At 43.0% G+C, this 21,610-nt stretch overlaps 2 protein-coding genes across 10 annotated transcripts in view; one reads left to right on the top strand and one right to left on the bottom strand.

The window, feature by feature from the left end:
* The window catches only part of Ppfibp1 (PPFIA binding protein 1), a 149,609-nt gene that overhangs the window by 48,565 nt on the left and 79,434 nt on the right, over window positions 1–21,610 (top strand). For 8 of the 9 annotated variants that reach the window (XM_028757506.1, XM_028757509.1, XM_028757503.1 and 5 more), the window contains exon 2: window positions 2,137–2,224. The gene's annotated coding sequence lies outside the window, so the exon portion shown is untranslated. Of the gene's footprint in view, window positions 1–2,136; window positions 2,225–13,415; window positions 13,466–21,610 lie in introns of those variants that run through there. The other variant, XM_028757505.1, reaches the window with a different exon arrangement.
* Window positions 16,382–17,704, bottom strand: CUNH12orf71 (chromosome unknown C12orf71 homolog). The gene is made up of 2 exons (XM_028757536.1): window positions 17,054–17,704; window positions 16,382–16,669 (listed from the first exon to the last, which is right to left on the bottom strand). The coding sequence occupies exons 1-2, from the start codon at window positions 17,702–17,704 to the stop codon at window positions 16,382–16,384; spliced, it is 939 nt and encodes a 312-aa protein (XP_028613369.1).

Raw genomic sequence — 21,610 nt, 5'->3', positions numbered from 1 at the left:
AGAGAGAGAGAGAGAGAGAGAGAGAGAGAGAGAGAGAGAGAGAGAGAAAATGGCTTATCAGTTGAATTTTATTTTTGGATTGAAGCTTGAGCTGAAACTCAGGCTTGTCTTTACAAACCCCATCAACTGCTGCAGTGTGTCTGTAAAGCCAACTTTAGGAGAAGCACAGTGCCCAGACACTCCACTGATGTGATCTGATGAAGGGTAAGCAACTCCTTAAAGACCATGCACACCTCCACTTGTGCCTAAAATGTCCTTGCCAGAGAAGAGGTTCATTTCAGTGTTGAAACCCTGTTCCTGGAGCCCTTATATGGAGGAGGAGACTGGATAAGAATACGTGAATAAATGCCTCTGCTGGAGCTGATCTTTGCTTCCCTGCTGGATTTATCACCTGAGGCTTCTTTGTCAGCATGTCCTGGTGGGGATGTACGGTCTTCATAGATACACGGGAGTGGTTTTTCTTACGTATGAAATGTGTAAAAGAGGTAGGGGTATCTGAAGGGCAAGTCATGAGACATATGTGTTGCCTTGTATTGTCCACACAGCTCCTCTTAGAAAGGAAGCATCTCCTTGTTTCTTTTTACCTCGACACACCTATGAACATCTGGCCCCATATCTCTAGGACCTCATGTGAATTCAGCAGGGTTGGACAGAAAGTATTTGGAGCAATTACATCTGCCCCACCCTGAATGATCCCCACCCTGTCATTACTCCCTAAGCCAGGGCTTCTTAAACGTTCGACTTGTCACCCATTTCTGCCCAAGAAATTTTTACATGACCTGGGAAGTAGACACTTAAAGTAGATATACAAGCCAAGCATCTACTATTAAGGAATCAAAAAAAGATTCTTTGGTATATATTAATGGTTAAAGATAGATGGCTGGATATTTGACATTGTGTGGCACTGAGCATCTTAATGTTTTTAGTTGATTTGTATTTTATTTTTGGATGGGATCTCACACATCCCAGGATGCCTAAAACTTGTAAAATAACACAAGGTGGCCTAGAACTCGTCACCCTCTTGCTTCTGCTCCAGAAGATTTTTATAGTCTTTTACGCCGAGAATGGTACTTTGCATAAGTATGTGAAATAAAATGGTCAAAGTATGTTTAGGGGTATTTAAGAAAAATTTAAAAATTCTGTTCTAATCCCATGTCAAAATTCACTTTAACAATTAAAAGAAAGAGAGGGAGGGAGGGAGGGAGGGAGGGAGAGAGAGGGGGGGGGACACTCAAGCAAGCAATTCAACAAAAATTGTAAAAAGCCAAGCCTTCTAGTACAGTGAGGTACTAATTTGCTACTTCTGTGACAAGAAATGGTGTTAAGACGTTAAAAGGATTTGTTTTCCTAATTAAGTCTTCATGTTCCTAGAAGAGCAGAAAGAAGGCTTTGTATATATGACATACAAGTCTTTTGAAACCGTCAGAAACATTTGACATTTGTCGTATGTTTGGCTTTGAATTGATCTTTGGTCGTCGTATATTCTGAAAACTTTTGTTGCTGTGGAGTTTTTAACGACTCCACATTCAGTTATGCGATCCCATATTGGGTTTCCGTCTGTGGTTTAAGAGGCTGGATTCTAAACAGTGTAACGACAGCTTACCCAGAAATAAGCATCGTAGGTAACCTCAGCAGGATATAAAGTGCACAGGATGGTGGGCCTAGGCCACACATCCTCGAGCCCTTGAGCATCTTGGGATTCTAGTACCTAGCAGGAGAGCCTAGAACCAATTCCTGGGCAGATAAAGACTGACAGATGTATTTATTGTAGAGACCACGATTCATTTGCTTACCTGACAGCTGTTCATAGAGCATCCACCATGTGCTGAGTACTTTGGCTGTAAAAATTCATGGTGATGATTGTAGCAGAAAATTCAAACTTTAAGGAATTTTTGAGGCTGTCCATAGCTGAGGTGCACAGAAAAGCATGGAGCCAAAGAGACAGAAAAGGAGGTGCCAGGCGTGGGAAAGGAAGACAGTAGAAGGAAGTCCTTCACATGAATTTTCTTGGTTTAATAACTCCTGTGATAGTAGCTTGATGTGCGTTGTTTATATAACGGTTCACCACCTAAGCCATTTTTCCTGCTGTGCTATGATTTGAAATTTGTTTTTTAACATATTTTTATTTTTTTTCAGTATCAGACTTCTATGGATCAGTTTGCTAAGGACGTCGTGCAAGATTGTAAGAGCTGAGAAATCGACGCTGAACCCATTTCTTTAAAGAGTGAGTAGGCTTAACCCCCATAACCGTTCATTTCTGACATCCTTGTACTGTAGTCAGCAGTCGGCACGTCACACCTGAGGACTTACAGCCCCTCCCTCCTTACACGCAGCTAAACTTTAAGAGCAGCATGGTGAAAATGGGCACATGCAGGTTCAGGCGTGTCTCCACGGCAGTCTGCCAGCCAGTCTTCATCTGGCACCGACTGAGCAGGACAGCACAGGCCTGGTAGCATACCAAAGCACCGCCCTCTTCCTTCTCGGGTGCTTTGCTGCTCTTTGCCTTCAGACCCTGTGGTAGCATGTCCACAGGAGTGAGGCTTGTTGGCCCTCCAGTGACCCCGAAGGCTGAGGCAGTGCTTTCATGTGGCTTAGTGGCTTCCCTTCTCCCCATTCCTCTTGCCAAGTGGTGATACTGTTCCTGAACTTGGGCTAAGAGGTAAGTATTTGATCGACTTGGTCAGATTTATTCTCTAAGTTCTTCTGCATTTTACCTTGTGCCAAACACTCCTCTGACCTTGTTGCCTCATCCCCAAGTAGTTACTGAGTAGATATTTCAGTGGCTATGAGAAGGGAGGGTGCTGAGGGCCAGCATGTACTGTCAGTCATCCGGATGGTAAGTATGGACACAGCACTGTCTGACTTCTTGTTTGCCATATCCTCAGTAGTGTTAGAATGTCATTCCTCCTGGGAGGTCGTGGTGCAACATGTTTAATCCTAGCACTTGGGAGACAGAGGCAGAAAAATCTCTTGAGTTGGAGTCCACCCGGTCTACAGAAGGTGTTCCAGGACAGCCAGGGCTATTCAGAAAAACTCTGTGTCCAAAACCAAACCCATTCCCAAAACAAAACAAAACAAAACAAAACAAAACAAAACAAAACAATGCCATTCTATCATGGTGGTGGCAGGACACTGGGACATTCTGAGTTGTGATTGTAATAGAAATGTGATTCTGATCGTCCTGAACCCTGACAGGAAAGAAGGGAGGGAGGGAAGAGAAACCCTGTTTTACGTTAGAGTTAAGAGAGGTCTGGCCCTGGCTCGATGCTTCACACATAGAGGATCAAGCACATGCCCTTCCTAGATAGCTGTATGGAACAATGTTACAGGTGAACCCGTCTGTGTATGCAGCATCTCTAGTAACAAAACCACTGGTGCTGCAGATCTCCTGCCCTCAGGGTTCCAGGAATAGCCAGTGTCCCGACTGCTGGTGTCTTTGAGTAGTTTTACTTGCCTTTGAACTTTGTGACTAGAATCATACAGTATATATTCCTTTGTGTGTGGCTTGCTTCGCTCAGTCTGTATGTGACATTCTCCTGTTATTAAATGTGGTTTACTTTTTTCCTTCTCCTTGCTCTGGTGAGATCTAATTGTGTAGTTGCAGGATACTTAGGTACTATCCGGTCCATTTTTAATGCTGTACATACATATGAATTTTTTAAAGACCTTATTTTGCGTGAGTGAATGTTTTTCTTGCATGTATGTCTGCCCACAGCTTGGGATCCTGGTGCCTGGCCAGAAGAGAACATTGGATCCCTGGAACTAGACTTATAGATGGTTGTAAATCAATAAGTGGCTGTTGGCAATCAAACTTGGGTCCTCTGGATTAGCAGTCAGTGCTCTTAACTGCTGAACCATCTCTCCAGCCCCTTATTATTTTTTTTTTGCTTTAATTATGTGTATATGCATGTGTGAAGACAGGTATGTGTATGTATACACAGTGCCCAGAGTAGTCAGAAGAGAGTGCTAGATCTACTGGAGCTAGAATTACAAGACATTGTCGGCCTCACATGGGTACTGGGCACCCAACTCAGACCCTCTGCAGGAGCGGTGTGTACTCATAATTGCTAAGCTGTCTAGAGAGGGGGATATGTGGTGTGTCCTCTGTGTGTGAAACTTTGAGACCTTGGGAGGTTAGCCACCTCAGGCCCACAGAGACGCATGGGCGTGGCCCTCTCCTAACTCTCTCTAACATGGTCTTTCTAGGCCCAGTATTCAGTTTTGACCTCTTAATTATTTCTGTGCCTATCTTGCGTTTTATTCATTCACGGACCACTCAGCAGTTTAGGTTCCGTGGAGTGAGGTGAAAGTAGACTCCTTTGAAAGCAAAGGTATTGATATTTAAGTGGCCGAGTGATAGGTCTACTTCCCTGTGGTGTTCTGAGCACCATACCCATCAGAAACAGGTGATGTATTCGTAGGTCCTCTGGGGCGTGGCCAGGCGGAAGTCCTCCCTGGAATGCACATGATGTGTAAGGCTGGTCCCTTGGCACAGACAGGTTTTATTTGCATGGCATGAAAAGTGATTGCAGAGGAGAAGAGAGAGTCTAGAGAGAGGTGTGTCTGCGCTGTCCTAGAAACCGTGACAACACTTTGTGGACCAGATCAAGAGCCTGGGAAAGTGACATTCCAGAGGAGGACCTGGTGTGTAAGACCTGATGAGTCTAGGAAGATGAGTAAATGAAAAGGAACTGACCTAGCATGCTAGGCTTGAGAGGAACCTTGAGTTTTTTCCTTTTAGAAAGCTTTGAAAAATAGTCCCTAAAGTCCGAATCTAGCCAAGAAGTAACTGAATAAAATTACTGAACTAAGGAAATGTTGTTTTTCATAATGGATGTGGGCCTCAGAGCTTTCCTTTGAGTCAGTTCTGTCTTCAGATCACAGCTCCACCTTCTTGTCCCATGACCCCTTGGTTAGCTTCTTTATCTGTAAAATAGGGATATTATCATGCCCCATACACTTCTTGTTTCAGTTTAGTACAGACATGTCTTCAGTGTGTGCACTGCCACTGTAATTGATAGCAAGAATGAGCCCTCTCAATCTTGTGACTAGCAGCTATCTGACCATCTAATACAACATAGTTATTTTCAAGTTAAAAAAGAACATTATGAAACTAAGCATGGGAATGCTAACCCAAACTTCAAGTTGAAAAGGACAGATGTAGGAAACACCTGTCCCGTGTCCTGGGTGTGTCACTCAGCAGGGCCCTCCGCTGAAGACCTTAGTTATTTACTTGTGTCAGCTCGCGGCCGGTGCAGCTGAATTCAGAGGGGGAGCAGGATCATTTTGCACATTGTCATTTCCTGCATTGCTTTTAACCCTTGCTGGATGTTTTGCAATATTTTGATGGTCAGGGTTTTAGCAAGTTCTCAGAGAGTGACTGATTCTGCAGACCAGAGCCAGTCTAAGGTATCTTTCCCACTAACCATGGTCAGTGTCATCCACCTCCGTCAGAGCTGTGGCACATGATGATCTAACAACATAGCCTAGTGTGAGAAGGGAACTCGGAGAGGTGCTCGAGCCAGAAAGAGCGGTGACTGTGAGCCTCTAATTCCAGCCCCCACTTCTCCACTGTGTGGCCTGAGGTTCCTCCTATGGAAAAGCAGGAGTTTGGTTTAGATTGAGACAGAAGCAGAGGTGGACTCTCTGAACCCACTAAATGTAATGCCTTGTCTTGTGTACATTTGTGCTTTTCTTGATAGTATCTTCTCATGCCTGTCCAGGATCAGAAGTTTTTATGACTGTAAGGGTGAGGATGGTCTTGTGTTGCAGCTTGTGTTTACAGATAGAAACCACGACTAGACTGTAAGTGATGCAGGGCTCTGTGAGAGTGTGTAAATCCATTGCCCACTGATGCTGCTTTGCTTGTGTGCTTCCTCATTAAAGTTTGGGTATATTTTCCTCTGAACTAAAGAATAGACAGATTAAAAGTCATTGCATATTCATGCATGGTGTACATAGACACTTAAGTTTATGTATTTATTTTATTTAATGGGATGGTTCCCACTCTTGATTCAGGTTGCTTTTAGTATGCTTCCTCCCGAAGGAACAACTTTCTGTAGACAGTGGTAAAACTAACACACAGCATGACCATTTGTGCAAAGCTAAGCAAAGCAAAGGCTGTGGTGATAGCATCCTGGGTTTTCACATCCATAAAGAAGAAATTGGAGTTCTACATGGGAGTCTTCATGTGTTTCCTCTCCTCTTCTGTTGAGAGATGAAGGAGGTCTTTTGTGAGAGACATTCTGTGGGGGTTTCATGGCTAAAGGCTTACGTCTGTCTTTCAGTTCTCAGTTCCCACACTGTAGTCATGTAGTTAAGAACATTCCGTGTAAATGTTAGGTTTGTTTTTTGTTTAGATATTGAAGAAATATTTAAGAGCATCAATAAAAATACTAGCAGTGCCTGGTATAGTGGTGCATGTCTTATTTCTAGCATATGGGAGGCAGAAACAGTTGGATCTCAGTGAGTTACTCAGCCTGGCCTACATAACAAGCTCCAGGACAGCCAGGATTGCATAGAGCCACCCTGTCTCAGATGACAGCAGCAGCAACAAACCCCAAACAAAGGTAAATATTAGCATCAAGGTGGGTGTGTCATGGCATGTTTAATATCCTAGTACTTGGAAGATTGAGACAGGAGGATTCTGTTTTTGAGGCTGCTTTGGACTACCTAGCTAGACTCCATCTCCAGAAAAATATTGGAATATTGGTATACATAGAATTAACAGAATAAAAATAAGTGTTCGATTATGTTTTTCACTTACTAATTATGGTTGATCTGAGCCTGACAGCAGGAGCAGCACAGGAAAGCACCGAGACCCATGTAACATTTGTCTGTTGGGCTTGGGAGGCATTTCTGCCGCTTGGATATTGACACAGTATCATGTGCCTAAGAGCACTGGCTATGCCTTTGTCCCTCTTCTGTCATATTGATTCTTGCTTTCCTGGTCAGGTATAGCCTGTTGTACTTGGTTATACCACTTTTGGGGATGGCCAGAACCATGTGTAAGGATGAGGTGGAGCCCCCTGTCTACTACCTATGTCTTTGCCTTCCCTTCATTGGTTTAAGAAAGGCTGTAACACTGGATGGCTTCCACCCACACAGGCCTGCCTGTGTGTCCACATAGTGCTTTGCTGTGAGCCTGCAGTGTGCAGCCTCTGACAGAGTGCAGCCTCTGGCAGAGTGTAGCCTCAGAGTGCAGCCTGTGACATAGTGTCACCCCCCCCCCAACCCCAGGAAATCACATCCCATGACTGTGTCCCCCATGCTCTTTTCTTCATAACCGCCTTGCACCCTTTGTCACTCCATTCCCTAGAATTGAAGTGTCTATTTCCTGACTGTATTTTGTGGAGTCACCATTCTTAATATGAAGTACATTTTACCAAAACAACAACAGACAAAAGTAAAGATTGAATGTCTTTAATCTAAAATGTTTCTAAAATTTCGTGAGAGTGGTGCTGAGGATTGGATTTTAGAATATTTGGGATTATAGATTTTTGTATTGGGAATAATCCATTGGTAAAGTCTACACAGGTATTAGGAATTTGAAAAGAAAATCCCAGAATCAGAGCCAGTTCAAGGCCCATACAGGGAGATTGTCACCTGTGCTGCTGGGATGACAGTTCTTACCAGGATGGGTCACAGTGCTCTGCCTGGTGCCTTTTTTGGTCAGAATGGGAGACTTGTCATTATGTAACTCACAAGCTTTTCCATAGCCCGTCCTTAAGATCTCTCCATCGGACACCTAGGCTCCCCTTGAAGAGCAAGTGGGAATCTAGTTGATCTTTTTACTTCTTCAAGTGAACACTTGTGGATGTGGGTAGAGTTTGAGAAAGTCAAGTGCTGTTTGCTTCTTGTACCAAAGCCATAGAGTCTTTTCTAGATCTTCAGTTCCTAGAATGTTTACAGAGATTAGAAAATTCCTTTGTGTCTGTATGAGAGAAGTGTGCTGGAGTATTACTGCAGACGGAGAAAGAAACAGCCTCCCATGTGTTTAACAGAGAGAGGAGAGAGAGAGAGAGAGAGAGAGAGAGAGAGAGAGAGAGAGAGAGAGACAAAGAGAGAGAGAGAGAGACAAAGAGAGAGAGAGAGAGAGATTTTGTGTGTGTGTGTGTGTGCGTGTGCTAGTCTCAGGTCTTCATGCATTTATTTCTTTAATTAGAAGGCCATGCTTTTTCTGTGACAGCTTCCAAATGTGAATTTATTTTTTTCTCTCTCACTCTCTCTCTCCTCTCTTTCTTCCTTCCCCCTTCCTTCCTTCCTTCCTTCCTTCCTTCCTTCCTTCCTTCCTTCCTTCCTTCCCTCCTTCTTTCCCTCCTTCCCTCCCTCCTTCCTTTCTTCCTCCTTTCCTTCCTTTAGAGGTGAAAGTTTCCCACATCAGAGTTCAGTAAGCCAAGGCCTTCCATTGCTTCAGAAGTAGAAAAATAGGGAATAGATTTAAGTGGGTTTGTAATCCCCCATTTAGCCTAGTTCAAGGGTCTGTGCATCGTGATCCAAGGACAGGCTCTGTCCACTGGGCGCTCACCGTTCTTTCAGGAGGTATCTCGACAGCTCTGAGCTTGTGGTGTACAATCTCTTGCTAACTATAGTACAATAATGTCCTCCCTGTTTATATCTGTACCCAAATGCAAATTGTCATGGCACTGTCACAGAATTGCTTGTTTGTGTGGATTTTATTTTAAATCTTCCCTCTGTAGAAGTAATTCGGGGTTGGCCTTAGAGTGTTACAGGGCATTTGGCACCATGATATGTAGATTTTAGAGGAAAAGGTCAACAGCTGTCTTTCTGGGCTATTCTGGGCATTTTGTACTATATTTACTTTGGACCTAACTTTTCTTACCCCTGTTCTTTGATTCTCCCTCTCTGCTCTGACCTCTCAGCTTGCTTGGAAGCTTTTCAGCCTTTGTGTGCGTGGATGGCAATTTTGTTAAACAAATGAGCATTAGACTTTGAGCAGAGCTAGGACATAGGGCAGAACCCTCCACTAATGTCCCTTGTTTTGAGCGTGGGATTCCCGAATGAAGTAAGGAAGCCAGATTCCTGTGCCTGGGTATTGAAATTGTTTACACTTGGAGGAGGTTAGCTCTGTCCAAGGGTCATGTGGCTTCTGAGGCATTCTCAAAGGTTTTGGATAACTTGGTGGAATTCAAGTTGCCTTATTCTTCATAATTTTTGAAAATCGTACAATGTATATTTGCTTAGACAAGTGAGACTTTGAATTATTTTAGGAAAATCCATCCTGTCAGAACTGGCTGCCAGAGGCAGAAGGTGCCAAGGGATTCAACAAAGACTCAGATTCAGGATTGTGCAAAAATGCAGTTATTAGTGACTTATGCATGGAAATGTGCCCTAAGCTAGGGGACAGGCAGATCCTCATGTTATGAGACTAAAGGAGTTTGCATGATAAACTAGGCAAAGGTCACTACGGGCAACTGGAATGTATCTGGGCTTTTTCAACAAGCAAAACCAGTAGTAGAGGAACGAGGCATAGCAATGCATACCTGGAATCCTAACACGTGGGAGGCTGAGGCAGGGGGATAGTGAGCATGTAGCTGGCTTACATAGTAAGACACTGCCTCAAAACAACAATGAAACCCTGTTACTGGGCTCTGTGTGCAGTCCAGATTTTACCTAGCATACAGATTTTACCTAGCATACATACACAAGGTCCTGTTTGGTTCCCAGCTCTGCAAAGAAAAAAAAATTGTATATAAAACTATTAGTATTATAATGTCTCTTCAGAAGCAGGGTATGTGTCAATGGCTGGCACCAAAAGCTCAGCTGTGGCCTTTTGTTTTTTGATTTTTGATGCTGGAACTTATTATGTAGGCCAGGCCTCAAGTTAACACATTTCCAGCCTCAGCTTCCTTCATTGCTGGATTGCAGGTATATGCCAAGTTGCCTGCTTGGGTAATTATCTTCTTAAAATTTTTAGAAGATGTATTTTTATTTCATGTATGTGTATGTTTTGCCTTTGTGTGTGTGTGTGTGTGTATATATATATATATATGCATACCACATGTATTCGTGGTGCCCATGGAGGTCAGAAGAGGGCTTTAGATACCCTGGAAGTGGAGTTGCAGATGGTTGGTCATGAGCCGCCGTGTTAGTGCTGGGAACGGAATCTGAGTCCCCTCTAACTCCTTGGGCAATTATCTTAATGACTCTGTTTATTCTGTGGAGCTTGGGATGCATGCCAAAGTCTCCTGGCAAGCAGGAAGGTAGACACCTTTGTGTCAAACTGGGTTCTTGCTGTGCTCTGTATTGGTTTTGCCTGATTCTGACACAGAACAGCCCTTTCAGAGGCCTTTCACCCACATGGTGGGGAGGGGGAGGGGGCTCCTGTGTGGCTGGAAAGTTAACACTCAGGCTCCAAGCGGGAAATGATAAGGATGGCAGGTCTCTCCAGTCATTGGCCTTTTCCTAGGAGAAAACAGCACACCCCTAACCTACAGCAACCCCCTGGGCCAGGTAGCCAGGAAAACAGCAGGCTCTCCCTTGTAAGGCTGAGTGATTCCAGAAAGGCAAAGAGAGTTAACTGGGGCCCAAGAGTGGTGCAGGCTCTGGGGGCTGGGTGTTGTTTCCTGAGATAGCACTGAAAAAGGAAAAAGGTGTCTGTGGTGGGATTCTGCTCTTTGGACTCCTGTCTGTTGTCACCTCATGAGAGTGATGGTCTATAAAGTTGGCGTGAACCTGAAATAACTGGATATTTTTCCTAGAGGAAATACAGGAAATAATTTCCTGCCAGCCTCTGGTCATGGCGTTCTTGTCAAACAAATTAGTACTTGTTTTATGTGTTTCTCTTTAGGCACTATTTAATAGTTGAATCATTAACATCTGGCTCATGCTAAGTGCATTCTGACCCATGTGTGCACAAAGCTTATCCTTAAGATTTCTCAGCCTTCTTGACTTGGGGATGTCAGGTAGCCTTTCAGCACCAAGCTTGGGGGGAACTTGGAAACAGTAAAATCTTCAGTGAAAAGCACACTGATGTGAAAAACTTCAGGACACACCTTGGAAAGGGCCTTTCACAGTCTGAGGGTCAAGCTGGACCAAAAGGCCTGGAATCTACACGAGGGCTGAGGGCAATCCCCGACACCCATACATCCCTCCGTCCGCCAGCTAGAACAATCCTGAAACCACCTAGAGTGGTGGTTTTGGGTTGTACAGTGTTAGCGTGGGACAAATTCATGCATAAAACATGTGAACACATGTGAGTACAGTGATCCCAGTTGTCGGCCATGATTCACCCCCCACCCCCAGTCCAGCTATACAGGTCACATGCTTGAATTACGGATACACTCCCCCACAGAAGCTAGCTAAAGGTTATGAAAGGAAGTGACATTCCATCCCAGATCTTATCGACTTAAATTGTTTCCTGCAGATTAACCATTCATTTCACCAAAGGTTTATCATGGAGCCTCTCTATGAGAAACTGGGTCAGGGGCTTTGGAGCATGCAGTGATAAGCAGAACATCAGAACCTTTGTCTGGTGGGAGAGAGAGATGTGGACTTGTGTTTCTGCTCTGATTTCTACGAGTCAGAGCAAAATGTGTATTTATACACCAAAAACAAGTGCTTGGGGACACATGGGTCGGGGTTTAGCCCCAGACCTTGCTGGCTTTCTTCTGTAGCATGGCTTGTGTATAGCCTTGTGCTTGTGAAGGGTATGATTAGAAAACAGAGGAGAAGCAGAGTGGACTGAAGATGTAGCAAGGTTAGGCCCAGTCCCTGTCATGTGAAGCAACATGAGCCATGGCAGGAACTCACAGAAACAAGTGCTGTAGGCGCCCTGATCTCAGGTATGAGACCAGAGTATCTGGTCTGTACTGGGAGGGACTGTAGAGAGGCACAGTGCCATTTTACTTGAATTTTTTTCTGTGGCCACCAGGAGTTGTAACAGATTTCTTAGAATAAAGAGTGTTATATTGACAGCAGTTAGAAGCATTTAAACTCTGTAAACATAATGTGCCATTAGTTCTTGTAATTAATATTCATAATTACTTTCTTCTTTTAAAAGTTAGTGCTGTTAGTATTACAGATTATAGATGAAGAAACAGAAAGCACAGAGAGATTAAGTAACTTCACTCAGAATTCACAGCAAGTTCAGAGGACCTGGGGTCAAATCCAGAAAGTCTTACTAACTCTGTTTTTTAGCCTGGGATTGAAAGATAAAATTGTCAAGAGTTTCTGAATGTTCTGTACTGCTTGCAGAGTGTAGAGTGTATGTCTATGTGTACATTTGTCTAAGATAAGGCCTAAGCCTCAGTCATATGCTTCCTTGTGTGCACCATTTCCCATCTAGGTACTTTTGATGTTGTAATGCTCCAGAAGGAAAGGAAACATCAGAACAGTGTTCAGGAACTCTTAGACCTGTTCCTGCATGGTGAGGAACAGAGGTCTATATAGGGAGTACTTCCCAAGGTAGACCAGATGGCAAAGGAAAGGATACATCAGAACAGTGTTCAGGAACTCTTAGACCTGTTCCCGCATGGTGAGGAATAGAGGTCTATATAGGTAGTACTTCTCAAGGTAGACCAGATGACAAGTCCTTGCAATGTGAGGTCATTGAAAGGTAGGGAATTAGCCTCGAGTGGGCAAAACTCTTCTGACCTCAGTAAAGCTAAGCAGGTCGAGATCTTGCTTTAGAAGAACTCTGGAATGCCATTCTGCTCTCAGCTAGACCAGTTTGTGAGCTCCAATTAGGAACTGTATACTCTTAACCGTGCACGAGACTGACTGGAAGTTCCTTGGAGCCAAGGAATCCAAGACAGGTCCCAGGATGAATAAGGGAGTCTAAAGAACTGTCTCATTTATATAACCTTAGCAGTTAATACCTTGTTCCAGTGCTTTAAATGTTAGTTATTTTAAGTGGATATATGACTAAGATACCATGCCATGAAAATGTTACGTGTGGCGTAGAGAACTTGACTCCTTACTTTCTAGAGTTTATTTTTCTTAGTGGTTTCCCGGTCTTTGCTTTCTTATTTTCTTATTTGAAAAGAATCAAAGGTGTTCTCTTATATAGCCTTAATATTATTATACAGTAAATATTCAACCATATCATCACTTGGCAACAACTGTGATGGTTGTTCTTGGTTGTCAGCTTGACTACATCTGGAATTAACTAAAACCCATACAACCTAGTACACCTGAGAGGGATTTTTTTCTTAAATCATTTGAAGTGGGAAGACCCACTTTTAATCTGAATCTTTTGAGGTAGAAAGATACACCTTTACTTCAGATCCTCTGAAGTGGGACACGGAAGAGGGAAGTTTGATCGTTGCCTGTTTGTTCTTGCTGGCAAGTCCATTTTGTTACTTAAATCAGGACCTCCTTCTTTAGGATTCTGATGTATACTGAAGACCAGCTGAGATATTCAACTTTGTGGACTCAACAACTACTGGATTCTTGGATCTTCCGTTGGTAGGCAGCCATTGTTGGACTAGCTAGACCACAGCCAGTAAGCCACTCTAATGACTATGTACATGTTATATATTATATAAAATAATAAATGTTCACTCTATAAGTTCTGTTCCTCTAGAGAACCATGACTAACACAGCTACTTAATCATATTATATACTGTCCATCTGTTTTTTCCAGATGTTATGAAAAATCCTTTACCTAAGTTTTGTTTAACTTTGTGGATTTGGTCAAGGATTCATTTGGAGATCATGAGTAGCAGCAGATGGCCTTCACGTCTTTCTCTGTTGTCTCCATTATGACCTGCCATGTCTCTCTGCCTTTTTCAATTAAAAAAAAAAATTTGTGTTTTGTAATCTTAACATGTTTAGTGCCAGAGAGTTGTCTAGTGGAATGTTCTGGAATCTAAGATTTATCTGACTGTTTGCAGTTCTTGTGGTGAGATTCGGGTTGAACATTGCTGGCCAGACTACACTGCTTCTCTTGAAGGTGTTTGGTGTTGGCTAGGCTGTTTTCTATTTGTGTGACTATTGGACCACCTGCAAATACTGTTTCTGAACAGTCCTTTACACAGTGAATTCAATGTCTACGCCTGGTCCTTAAGTGGATGAAATTGCTATGTTGGAATATTGTACAAATATTCTGATGCCACTTTACTGATAAATAGTGTTTCTCACCTGTTCCCTGTTTGGAAAAACTTAAGACCCCAAAGTCTGAGCACATGGTGGCATCTGACATGCCGTCTGTACTATGAGAGCGGGCTTTCAGGGAAGTTTTATACGGGTCAGGGAAGAGGGGAGGGACTGCTCTTTGTATTTTAGAGGATTTTAAAAAAAAAAACCTTAAAATGATAGATGTTGAGGTAGACAAGGAGTATGCAAGTCATTTACCATTCTTATTCCCTTCTGATAATTAGATTAGTGTTCTTTCAAAAGCCACAAACTGGAGAGATGCCCTCAGTGCCTTGGAAGTAGGTTTTTGTTTGTTTGTTTGTTTTGTTTTGTTTTGTTTGTTTTTTGCCAAGCATACTGTACTGAAATAAAATGGTATTAAATCCATGATGTTTGTTTGAAATGTGGGATAAGACGGAAATTGTTTAGCAAGAGAACTTCTTGATCTAGACTAATAATCTTTCAGGGAATTTATCCAAGGGCTTTTGCACCCACTCTGCTGAAGACTGGCTCATTCAACAGTGTTATCTGATGGGAATTTTGTTTCTTCTGAAAGCTGACCATTGTTCTGTTTGCTGGGGACTTACGGGGTAGCAGGAAAAGACTCCTGGCAGGCAGTGCAACATAAAACCCACCTGTCATCCTGGAATTAGATACCGTGTGTGCTGTGTAAATTTCTCACTTGCAGTTCACTTTTGAACCAGTTGATTATTTCTCCTAACTACACCCTTCTTTAATAGTGAAGTTAGAGCCTTAGCATTCTCTAGGAATTCATTTAGCATTGGCTTCGTTTTTATTTATCTGTCTTTTGAGGGAATTTAAAACAAGCCAAGACTTCTATGTAGTCTTGGCTCTCCTGAAACTTGATATGTAAACCAGGCTGGTCTCAAACTCAAAGATCTTCCTGCTTCTGTCTCCCAAGTTCTGGGACTAAAAGTATCTACTAGCATGCCTGGAAGATGTTCTTGTGTCTAAATAGACTTGAACTCATGTCTGGCTTGAGCTGTGAATTTGTCTTGTATCCTTAAAGTCTTAAAACCAAGATCTTGCCCTTGTTTACTGATAAATCACCCCAAACCCCTTAGTGGGGTTCTTTTCATGGTTGGTCTATAATATCATCACATTAGCATTTGCAGAGAGCTGAATAACTTCTAAATTTGATAAATTATTATGCTATATCCTATACTTACAGTATTACGAATTCTAGAATATGAATGCATGTTATACCCACCCAGCTAGTTCAAGCAACTGAGCCTTCCCTTCAAGGATGAGATACACTTTAAAGAATGATTTTAATTTTTCAGACATAAGGTAATAGATCCCAGCATTTATTGATTATATTATGAGATTCACATGTTCCTGACAATTATAGTAATTCTACGGGACACTTGAAAGTTCAGCAAAATTCCGTCCCCCCAACCCCATGGCCACTCTAGCTCCCACCCATCCCTTTTGATACTCAAAGTGGCCATCTCCACCCTTCCCCCTCCCCCCCTCCATATGAGGCTTAGAGGACCTGCTTTGGTTGGATAACATATTGGACCCTAGAATGAATGATCAGTGCTTGAATACTTCCTATTGCCGCATAAGTCCAGAGGTTAAAAGGAGTAAAGAGAAACCAGAAATCTTACTAAAGAAGTGGGCTTTTTCTTCACTGTAGACGAGGTGTAGACTTGGGGAGATGGGAGCCCCTGCTTAACAATCCCCACAGCTTTTGTCTCTCAGTAAACACAGATCTCTGCTATGTGTGTCTTCTCCAAGCAAATGACTTTGACTCAGGCTGAAAAGTTGCTTGTTGAATTCAGAAGGCTGAACTAACTCTTGGAAAACTTAGGTCGTATGCTGCTTCCTGAGTGAATAGCATCTCCTTTCCCTCCTTCTTTTTGCCTCATTTTGCTCCATTTTGTTGATGTGTGTTTTACTCTTTCATCTTGCAAACCCTCATTTCCAGAAGGCAGTATATATCCCACTAGCCTCCCACTGTGGCGGTATGGCTTAGGTTGTGTATAGCAGGATATTTTCCCACTATATTTGTAATAAAGCTTGGAAATTGGGCTGTATGAGAGGTAGGTGGAGTGGGAGGAGTAAGGAAAGGGAGAGGAGAAGGAAGAGGAGGAGCTAGGAAAAAGGAAGAGGAGAGAGAGGGGAAAATGGCGGTGGATGTATGTGAGTTTCCAGCAGTCTAAGATAATTGTATTATCTAGATTAGGTATCAGGTAATACCTCTAATTGTGTGAGCTTCTTGTTATTTGAGCATTAAAGCTACTGGATAATCTTTAAAACATTACAGTCTCATTTCTACCGGGGACTGCGTGGATGGTGGGAGGGTCTGGGGTTGGATTCTGTTACTTCTAAAAGAATGTATCTTCCTCACTGCTTTTTGCTGCCAGCCGACGGTATCCTGGCTAGGGTGCTCTCTCCTCCATCTTCTGGAGAAGATTTGTGTCCTCAGCCAGTGGAAGACCCACCGAAAATTCATACAGGATGTGCCATGCAAGTGGGAAGCACCCTCCGGCTGAGGGGATGGCAAGGAGGAGGTTTCTAAGGAGCTCCCAGCTGCCTCCCTTATCTCCTGCTGAGAAAACAGGATGAGTTAGAGTACTAGTGTCAACAGCAGTGGGCTTGATATCTACTACTTTATAGAACCCAAGCTCATTTGCCAAAATAGCCCAAATAAAGCGAAGTTTCCAGATGCATTGACTAGAACACACACATCTATTTTTGTGTAGTTGTTGGTCCTACTTGCTGTGCCTACCCTCTTCCCTCCTTCCCTGCTCTGTAGTATCTTTCCTGCAGTGCCACCCTCTCTCCTCTCCTGGCTGTTATCTCCCCCCACCCCCCAGAGTCTCCTGGGGTCCACCTTGCCTCACAGCAGGTAGTGAGTGAGGCTCCACTGTCCAACCTTGTCTTCCCCAGTCCTGCCCCTTGCTCTCCTGGGAGGCATCTCTGTGCTCACCGCAACTTCATCTTTCAGTAACCTTGGAGGATTTTCTAGGACCTGACAGATATCTTCATCTTCCCGGGCTTTGTGCTTGAACAAGTCTTGACGAACATCATGTTCCTTATGACTGACCTGAGCAGTAGGTGGAGGGGGACTGCTGTTGAGGTGGACATCTTCCTTCTGAGTAGATTCAGGGAACACACAGCCATCGTGCTGGTCACCTTTTTCTTTTCCTAAAAACGTCTCAAGTTTCTGTATTAGGTTATCCAGTTTGCAGGGAGTCAGTTTTGTCTTTTCTTGTGGCCACTTACCCATCCACTGGCTGTGGCCATTCAGATCCACATTAGCAAGAGAGTCTGCTTGGTCAGAGTCCACATCGATATCCCAGGCCAGTGTGATGCTTAGCTTGCAGAACTGGTCTGGATCATGCTTCATCTGATCTCGTTTCCTGAAGAGTCTCCTTAAACTCTCTGTCCCCCAGGTACCTTGGACAGGAGGGAGGAAACGGGCCGAAGAGTCCTCAGAGGGGGTCTCCTCATGGGAGACCTCGTCCTCATAGGAAAAGCTGTAGTACTCAGAGGGGAAGTGACCCACGGAGAGGCTCTGGTTGGATTTGTTTTCAGAATATGAGCCGCTGTAGTCACTGCTGGAGGGTGAGGTTGTCATGGTGCTGAGAGTCTCCAATCTCAAGTTTTCCTTGATTCTGGAAACTTCAGAAGAAAAAAATTAGTAAATGCTATTATGGAGGGAAGTTATATGACACATCCTTTTTTCTGTTTAGAACTATTCCTTCCACTCTGTACAGTCTAGTCCATCCTTTTGTACTTTCTGCCCTGTCAAGACAAAAACACTCTGGCATCGTTTTTTGATGCCTCTTATTTGTTTGACAGTAGCTGAGAGAACTTAAAGGGACATTTGAAAATGACAGGGAAGTGTGACTGGAATCCAGTATGTTTTCAGTCCACTCTTCTGAGGTCAAGATAACCAATTTCTTAATAAATGTGTATACCTGTGCACATATGTACACATATCCAAATACATGTGGTTCTCATAATAATAGAAACTTATTATTGTTTGTAATAACCTATGGCTATTCTGATATTCCTTACTATTTTCTTATTAAATAGCCTTAGGTGTCACCAACTAATAATGAGTAACTTAGATCATTAGTGATCACTAGATTACTTAAGACTACATGTGATCCATGGAGTTAGTAGACCAAAGATCATAAATATATAGGCATAACAATTGATAACCAGATTGCTTTCTGGGAAGGTGACTGTCATTCAAGCACCCATCTTCCCACCATCTGATAGCATGCTTATTCTGCGTTTTCCATGATCCCCCTGTAAGAAGAGCTGGAAGACCACACACACACTCACACACATGCTCATGCACATGCCTCTGTCATGCCCCGATCTGAGGGCTGCCCGCATGAGACAGCCACTTCCAGCTCCTGAGACAAAGTGATGGAGTCAGAAACCCTTCAGAGCCCATGTCTCACTGATGTAAAGCCCGACTGCTTCTGAGAAGTTTGTGTTCTAAGACTGTTGGTTACCATGGCAACAAAGGAACCAAGTTATGGTCAGAATTATGTAAAGAGACAGGATCTGTCCTTTAGTTACAGAGTATTCTGTGCACAAACAATAGTAGGCTGTCATCTGTTCATTAGAATCAGTCAGTTCTATGAGATCTTTCTCACATTTTCCCTCTCTTTCCATCCCCCAAGATTGCAGCTATGTCTGCTCCATGAAATACTTCAGTTTTCACTGTCATGCTAGGTCTCCAGATTACAGGGGGCAGATCTTGGAAGTTCTCAGCAATTCCTTGTAACTAGTCTCTTTTTATATATTAAAATCTGTTGTCTCTGTGTCTCCAGAGAATACGGGATACCTACTTATTTTGCTGCTTTGGAAAATAATGAAATATTTTAGATGGCCTTATGGTATATATCTGTAGTCTAGATCTTGGGAGACCAAGGCAAGGAGATTGTATGTAGTTCAGGCTGGCCTTGAACTTGCCTTAGTTTGTATCAGATTATAGCTCATTTAAAAAAAAAAACAAAACGACAGTTGAGTGCCTAACAGGTTCTAGACCCTATGTTCCGTCACTTTTAATAGGAACAAATTAATTAATTAATTATTTCATGTATGTGTGTGCCTGTGTATATACACCACATAGATGCCAGAGAGTCTTGAATTCTCTGTAACTAGAGTAATGATGGATGTGAGTCTCCTGATGTGGGTACTGGGACCCTAACAGGAGTCCTTGACAGGAGCAGCAAATGCTCTTAATTTCTGAGTCATCTCTCCAACCCTGTTTTTAACATGATTTTGTGTCATTTGTGAGACAGAAATAATGATATCTTCCTTGCAGGGATTTTGACATGATTGGTTATTGTATGTTGGATGTTCAGTACAGTTCATTTCCATTCCATAATTAAGCACACAAACCACTGCCCTGAATTGGCAGTACCCCCCAACAGATAAAGAAAAGACATCTTTTATTCCAATATTTCAGACATAGAATAATTTCCACCCCTAGTTATGTATCAAAATCATGTACATTTTAAATCATAATTGTGTTTATCTGAAGGTTGTTCCTGTAAAAGCAGGGTGGTTGAATGTTCGAGTTAGTGCCTGTTTCTGCCATGGCTCTAGACAACAGAAGCCTGAGTCTATGGAGATCACAGTAAAGGAACCCCCAGAGCTAGTGTCCTTACCCAGTCTAGCATGAGAGCCATGGTACAGAATGTTCTTTTTGAGTACATTCAAAAGACCCAGTAGGAATCCTTTGGCTAGGAGGGTGAGGTGAGTTCTACTTGCTGTGTTTAGAAGCTGTGGACACTGTTGATGGTTGACAGTTCTCCCTTTGACAACATTATAATTTGCGTGCAATGTTTTTAACAAAACAAACAAACAAACAAACAAAAAAGTTTGAAGGGATGATAGGATGTAGGCTTCCCAAGAAACAAGCTGAGGTCTCCTTAGGAGACTAGTAGCAAAATGCTTAAGATGCTTCAGATTTCCTTGTTCTAATCTTCAGGGCACTGTGAAGGAAAAGGTGGAGATGGGTGAGACAGGAGGGCAGACATGCTCAAAGTTGACTACTAAGAAGGAACCTAACCTAGAGGCAGAGCCAAGTTAACCTAACAGAAAGCGAGGCTCAGGGCCATGGGCGTAGCTCAGCGGTTGAGCTCTTGACTAGCCTACGTGAGACCCCCTGCAGTCTCCTGCACCACAGAAATGCAGTGGCAGAAAGTCTACCTAGAGTGTTTATTGTGTTCTGGAAAATCAGACAGATGGTAAAAAGAATCTGGAGTAAGTGAAGATGACTATGAATAGCAGCAGCAGGCAGCGTGAATGCCTGTTATAAATAATAATTCTTTTCAGAGTAGTTGGAAGGGGCCTGGAGCAAAGCAGACAGGGAGCAGACTGGGCTGGGATGAGTCGGGCAGGATGCAGTTGTCTGGCTCTGCCTGTCTCTGGCTGTTATCATCGGGCACCAGAGTCCTCCCTCACAGACCTGCTAGCCGCCAGAACACCCTTCTCTTGCTCTCCTCCCACATCGGCTGGCTCAGTGCTGTGCATGTCTACTTAGCCCATGAGCACAGATAAAGCTTTTTCTCCACTTCCTGAGGCTAAGTTCAGCCCTCGGAGGTTCCCCACCTCTGGCTGAGACCTCTGCAGCAGCATGTGTGAATAGATGCCGTTGTGTGTGTGTGCACAATGGCCTCCATTCATTTGAGGACCACTGTGCACATCCCTTGGAAGACAGCTTATCGCCCCAAGTGTATTCAAAGCCAGTTAATGAAAATGATATTGATTAGCAAATACTGTTGTAGATGAGTCTTTTAAAACTCTTGTGAAGTTAAAGACAAATGAAAAAAGTTTTGTTTTAAAAGCCTCCACAAAATGCTTAAGAAAAATTAGAAGCTACAGGATAGATGCTTTAAAGGGAAGTATTTTAAAACCCCTTAGAAGCAAATGTTTCAGGTATACAAGGTAATTGGTAGTTGCCTGGAGCTGGGACCCAGATGAGTTATTCCCTTCAAATTGGCAAGTTGAAACCATCTGTCAGTAAAAGGCAATTTGAGGCACAAGTGAGATCATTAACTTTTAATTTTCCAATAGTTCCAGAAAAGGAAGAAAGACTCGGGTGAAATTATTTTTGCTGTGTTTCAAGTAATTCATATAAAATGTGTAATTTCACATAATATAAATATAAAAGTATTAAGTTCTTTGCATTTCTCAGCCAAATCTTTGATGACTGTCATCTACTTTACATTTAGATCATACCTGGTTTGGGTCCTGTGCAGTCCTAAGCCCCATGCTCAGTAGCCACCATGCCTGGTGCCTCCGTTGAGCAACAGGGCTCAACAACCTTGGTTGTTGTTATATGGCTGCATGCATTGTCAGAGATAGGACTGTACACCTAAAAAGGACAACCTGTTGCTGCATATAGGTTATATTTTAATTAAAAATATTCTTGCAAGCCTGCACAATCAGATGTATGTTCCTTCTGTCAACATTTATTAAAGCTGTTTTCTTAAATTAGTCCGGGAAATGGGAT

This window comes from Grammomys surdaster, unplaced genomic scaffold (genome assembly GCF_004785775.1).
Source record: "Grammomys surdaster isolate TR1022 unplaced genomic scaffold, NIH_TR_1.0 126176, whole genome shotgun sequence".
Taxonomy (NCBI): Eukaryota; Metazoa; Chordata; class Mammalia; order Rodentia; family Muridae; genus Grammomys; species Grammomys surdaster.
The sequence above is the reverse complement of the archived record's forward strand: the minus strand, read 5'-3'. Positions and strand labels throughout refer to the sequence as shown.

Coding starts and splice junctions, on each gene's coding strand:
- CUNH12orf71 (XM_028757536.1), bottom strand. CDS start 17,704: ATGACAACCTCACCCTCCAGCAGTGACTACAGCGGCTCATATTCTGAA. Junction 16,670..17,053: donor TACTGAAAGATGAAGTTGCG/GTGAGCACAGAG, acceptor TTTTCTCAGCAG/GAGATAAGGGAGGCAGCTGG.